This window comes from Vigna radiata, chromosome 3 (genome assembly GCF_000741045.1).
Source record: "Vigna radiata var. radiata cultivar VC1973A chromosome 3, Vradiata_ver6, whole genome shotgun sequence".
NCBI lineage: Eukaryota > Viridiplantae > Streptophyta > Magnoliopsida > Fabales > Fabaceae > Vigna > Vigna radiata.
Genome location: NC_028353.1, coordinates 12370053 through 12375325, shown reverse-complemented (window position 1 = coordinate 12375325; position 5273 = coordinate 12370053). Strand labels below are relative to the sequence as shown.

Genomic DNA, 5273 nt, shown 5'->3' with positions numbered 1-5273 from the left:
TACCTTGCGCACTTGTGATATTAGAAGAGGAAATTTGTCTCTACCTATACATGTGTAACAGTTGTAATATTTTTTTCATTAATAATTTCATTTTTTGAGTACATGAATTTTATTTTAATTCAAATTATGCAGTTATAGTATGTGATAAGGAGTTAAACTTTGTATAATTTCAATTGTTTTAATTTTGATTCTTATTACTATTACTATTAATAGATTGTATTATGTTTGTACTTGAAACACAAAAATCAAGAATTATATTATCTAAATTTTAGAAATTATCTTTTGTTTATCAAAATACAACATTTATCTTTTGTTTTCCAGCTTCTTCAAACAAACTATTTTTCAATTGTATTTAACGTAGATATTATTTTATGAATGAATTCATTAAAATCTGAAGTAAGATGTAAAATGGGTGATCATATAATTTTAAATTTCTATAAGATTGTCAAATATTTCTATACAAATGCATTATTTTTATTATATATTATTAGCTAGGTAGTTTTGTAACTTGAGATGCACTTTCTTCATATTCCACCTGTTCATGATTTATATTTCAAAGTTTACAAATTAGTTAAACAAATATGTTATTGAAGACCATCCAGTAAACATTCTAACATTTTATTTCAACTAAAAGAATATCAGAAGTAACATGTACAACTCGTGATCGTATAATTTTGAACTTCTATAAGATTGCCAAATATTATATATAAATGTATTATTTTTATTATATATTGTTAGATCGTTTTGTAACTTGAGATGCACTTTCTCCATATCCCTTTTTTTCATGATTCATAGTTCAAAGTTTACAAATTAGTTGAACAGAAATATTAATCCAATATGTGAATAAGTGGTTTGTCCAAATCGTTTATGCTACCAAGCAATTGAACTCTAAAACCATCTCTCTTGTAAATGTAACTTCGAATCTTGCTGAAAAAGATTCTATATAGAAACCTTAAAAATAAAACGAAGAAAACATACTTAAATATTTTTTAAAGTCAATAAAATTTTGGGACGAAATATCTAAAATGGTAAAATAGTTATAATGTCCTGTATTATACTTTATAATATACAAATAATAACTTTAATTATTAATCTAATATGTTTGTTTTCATTATATCTTGCAAATGAGAAGAATTTATTTCTTCTCAACAAATTATGAATTATTTATTCCTAATATTTTTTAGAGGAAATCTCATTCCGAAAATCATATTTCGGAAATTCCAAAAGAATATTTTGGAAATTCCAAAAGGATTGCTCTGGAAGGAAATGTATTCTAAAACTTTTGTTGAGAAAATCTTATGCAAAGATTTCAGAAGGACCCAATAACATTATTAACTAAATTCATGCAAAGTCAAAACATCACAACTTGTATCAACTTCAAGTTTTATTATTATTACTACAGGGTCAAATTCAAGGAATTCTTATCAACTATGAGACATGTGTGCGTATAAAGTGTTTGTACGTGAGCTTCAAGTATAAATACATTTTTTTGCACATGATCATAGTTGGAGAAGGTTTTTCGTCTTTCTTATATGAGTCTATAATTCTTTTGTGTCAATATATTCTCTATCTTGAGCATTTTACATCCGTGTTGTTTGTTATCTGCGGCATGTTACAACTGGGGCACTGGATTTTGGAATCAACAAAAAGGTGAACTCTCATGGCACACTGACTCGTCTTCAATGAACCAATGTAATCCAGCAGGTTACTTGGCTGTCTGTTCCAGAATTGGGATTTTGTTCCATGTTTCTTCCAAACCACTCATCTGCAGCGGTGGCAATGAAAACATGCTTACTGTTGAGCTTCCCTTTCTAATTTCCTGCAAAACATGTAAAGCTGTAATGGTACTCTTCATGTAGAGGCTCTCGTCAATGTGCTGGTTGGCTGCTAACTCTTTCGGCATCAGTGGATCCTCATTATTCTTTGTGCTGGTTGAAGTTGAAGCCTCACACCCCTCAGCTTGGGGAGTTGCCTCACCGGAAATCGAAGGATCATTCACCGGGAAAAGCTGATCCAGCATTGTTTCACACTCCTTCACAAGTTTGTAGAGAAGGTCAGTGGTGAAGAAAGGCTGTTGCAAGACCTTCTGAATGAAAGGCAAGCGAATGAGAGCACCAGTTCTCTTGTCATACTTCTTTAGTATTTTCACTAGTCCTGTGCGCACAAAATTGAAGCATTGAGATGACTCTTAGGCAAATCAAACATCATTGTAGCAGAAAATACTTTAGATTAAAAACATCACTGTAAAAACATCATTGTAGCAACAGATTTTATCCCCCTATAAAACATGTGGGTTGTGTATGTCTTTGGTTATAGGACCATGTCCGAATATTAAAGAGCGAAATATCAATTTAGTATGTTCAATTGTTGTGGCATTTTGCTTTTAGTTGATGTCATATCCGAAAATTTAATCTCGGAATAGTTGTGGGATTCGTTAGTGATTAACTCATGCAGTGGGTTTACCAAAATTTTCAACTCAAGATCAGTTCAAAGATCAAGTTTTGATCCCATTGATCCTCTAGTAATGAAAATTATGCTTGATATTTCGAAATATGTTTTTTTAGCTCATAATATTTCACACACCTGAAAATTTAAATATTAATTTGTATAGCAGTATGCCGAACTCAAACACATATGTAACTGGAAACACATGTAAGTCTGTCCGCTAACGTTCTTTATATTCATTGTTTTACCAAGCTGCCCACACAAATGTCATGATCTATAGAAAATCTTTATATGGGAAACTAAACCCTTTTTCTAATATACTACTACACTTTCTATTGCATTTAGTCACACCGTAAGTTACATAGCATGCTTCAGTTCATATGTCAAAAAATAGTGCCTATTGTGGGAATCTTATTTAAAAACATAACATTAATGTCAAAAGTTGAATGTACCTGTGTAGTTAAGAGCACTATAGTTTTCGAGCAAGACCATCTCTCCATGGAAATCCACAATTTCCTTCCGAATTTCCATTAACTGCTCATTAGAATCTTTTACTTTGGCCACCCTATCTTGTAGCTCCTGCACATTTCAACCACGACTCACTGTTACTTGCGCGCCAAATCTAGGGTGCTCTTTATTAAGCTAAAGGTTAAGAATAAGTAGGGGCAAAGGTGCTGCCAAATTTTCAATTCATTAGGCAAGGTTCAGTTCTAAAAATAATATCTTCTTTTAATTAATAATCTATCCTGATTATCATTGAATTAGATTGGATTAGTAAATTTAGTAATTTAAAAAAAATCACTTTCTAAGAAAATATCAATTTATAAAATTAAACTTTAAATCATTTTTCAATAATTAATATTTTCCTAATCAGATATAAAAAAACAATAAGAATTAATACCAAGATATTATTTTTAGAACTGAAATTAAATAAAAAAAATTATTAACACAAAATGTAAATTATATATATGAAAAGAAAAAGTGAAATTATGCAGCATAACTTACATAGTTAAGATCTCATAAAAGATTAATTTTGTCAATCCAATCATTCAATTACAATTCACTATTTTCATCATTATTCATGACAATTTTTTTAAGTGGTAAAATGTTTTACAGTGAATATATTATAAAAAAGTAGGCCACATTAAGTTATAATATTCTATAAAAGTTAATATGGTATTGGTATCCCTCCACATTAATATTAAGGGGGTATCTGCTTCCATAAATACAACTACATTAAAACGCTTCTATCATTTACTTACAGTTTTATATCAACATTTTTTTATTAATTAATAACACAAAGGTTTATGCCTGCTATATTCGCATCAGATTCCAAAGCTATCCAGATATCAATTTGTTAACAGTTTAATTTTAAGTAATTTTCAATTAATATCATTCGATATATTTTACAAAAAAAAAAAAAAAAACAAATCTCACAATAAACAATTTGAAAAGAGTTGAGTGAAGTGGTATCTACGCAATGAGAAAAATAAGAAAATGAAAACTCTAATACCTTCAATTTAATGATGCACTCTTCCTCTTTCTCCTCGAAGAAGGTGTTGAATTTGTGGAGTTCTTGTTCGAGCGAGTTCCTGAAGTCGATTTCCTCCACGGACATGTCCGCATCGAGCCTTGCGCGTTTGGCCGGGCGTTCCTCCGAGGATTTGGGGGCGGCTTCCACGAGTTTCAACTTCTTCTTCAGTTCCTTGTAGGAGAGAAACTTGTCGCGCCATTGAGGCAGTGTTTTCTCGATCTGGTTGCTGAGACTCTTTCCGAATTTCATGTTTCCGTTGGCAGATTGAAGAAATGAGAGAGAAAAAAAGAAAGTTTGAGAAAGGAAGAAAGTGAATGTGGTGAAGAATGAAATGGTGGGATTAAAAGGAGGGAAGAGGAATCGTGTGACTGGTATAAGGGTAACGAGGAAGAGAATATTCGTGGGTGTTTTTGGATATCCATTGCGAATAAGAGTATATTTAGGGTTTTATTCCTTCCGTTTGGAACGTGGTCGTTTAGTTATCTATTCACAAATTATTCCTTCTTTGTTCTAGCTTTTTAATAAAATAATATTTTATTTTATCTTAAACAATTGTTTTTTTAAATGCTTTAAAACATTTGTTTCAATTAAAGTAAACATGTTTTATATACTATTATTCTGTCGAAATTTATATTAAATAAAGTTTATTAACAACAGAAACCTATTTCTTTATTTCTTTTTGTTGCAGAATATTTTCTCACAGTATACCACTTTTGTAAGACATTTATCCAGTCCCAACTTTTTACTGAAATGGAATTTAAAATTATAAAATAATAAACTAAAAATGTTTTTAAAAACAATAAATTGTTTTACTGCACCGAATTAGTTTTACAGTTTAAAAATGAAAAATAGTTTGAAATTCTAATTAAAATGTCGGTGGAACAATTAGTCGTAATGTAATTAATATTAAAAGATTATTATGACAGTCTTTTAAATTTATGTTACTTTTTTTACATAAGATGTTGTTTATAATTTAAAACACACTATATTATATTATTATTATTATTATTATTACTATTATTATTGTTACTAATTAAAACACGTGTGTTACTTTTTTTATGATAATAGAATATGATAATTATAATTTTAAAAATAAATATAAATATTTTTATAATTCATTATAAATAGTTTATATATTTTTTTGTAGGTAATATTTTATTATAAATAGTAATTTTAGTTAAAATTATCAAATTTTAATGAATTGTTTTTAAAAAAATAGTTAAATAAAAAAAAACACTTAAAATTTATAAACGGTTAATAAAGTGTAAACTTGGAAAAAACAATATACACTAAA

General features: G+C 28.8%; 1 protein-coding gene across 1 annotated transcript; it reads right to left on the bottom strand.

The window, feature by feature from the left end:
- Positions 1-1366: 1366 nt before the first annotated feature.
- LOC106756795 (SPX domain-containing protein 1) lies at positions 1367-4442 on the bottom strand. The gene is made up of 3 exons (XM_014639379.2): positions 3959-4442; positions 2898-3024; positions 1367-2154 (listed from the first exon to the last, which is right to left on the bottom strand). The coding sequence occupies exons 1-3, from the start codon at positions 4226-4228 to the stop codon at positions 1706-1708; spliced, it is 846 nt and encodes a 281-aa protein (XP_014494865.1). The 5' UTR covers positions 4229-4442; the 3' UTR covers positions 1367-1705.
- Positions 4443-5273: the final 831 nt, after the last annotated feature.

Bases quoted from the DNA above. Each gene is read 5' to 3' on its own strand.
- LOC106756795 (XM_014639379.2), bottom strand. From the start codon at position 4,228: ATGAAATTCGGAAAGAGTCTCAGCAACCAGATCGAGAAAACACTGCCT. The intron at 3,025-3,958 runs GTATTAGAGTTT...TGAAATGTGCAG, and splicing joins AGTGCATCATTAAATTGAAG to GAGCTACAAGATAGGGTGGC. The intron at 2,155-2,897 runs GTACATTCAACT...TTGTGCGCACAG, and splicing joins TAGTGCTCTTAACTACACAG to GACTAGTGAAAATACTAAAG.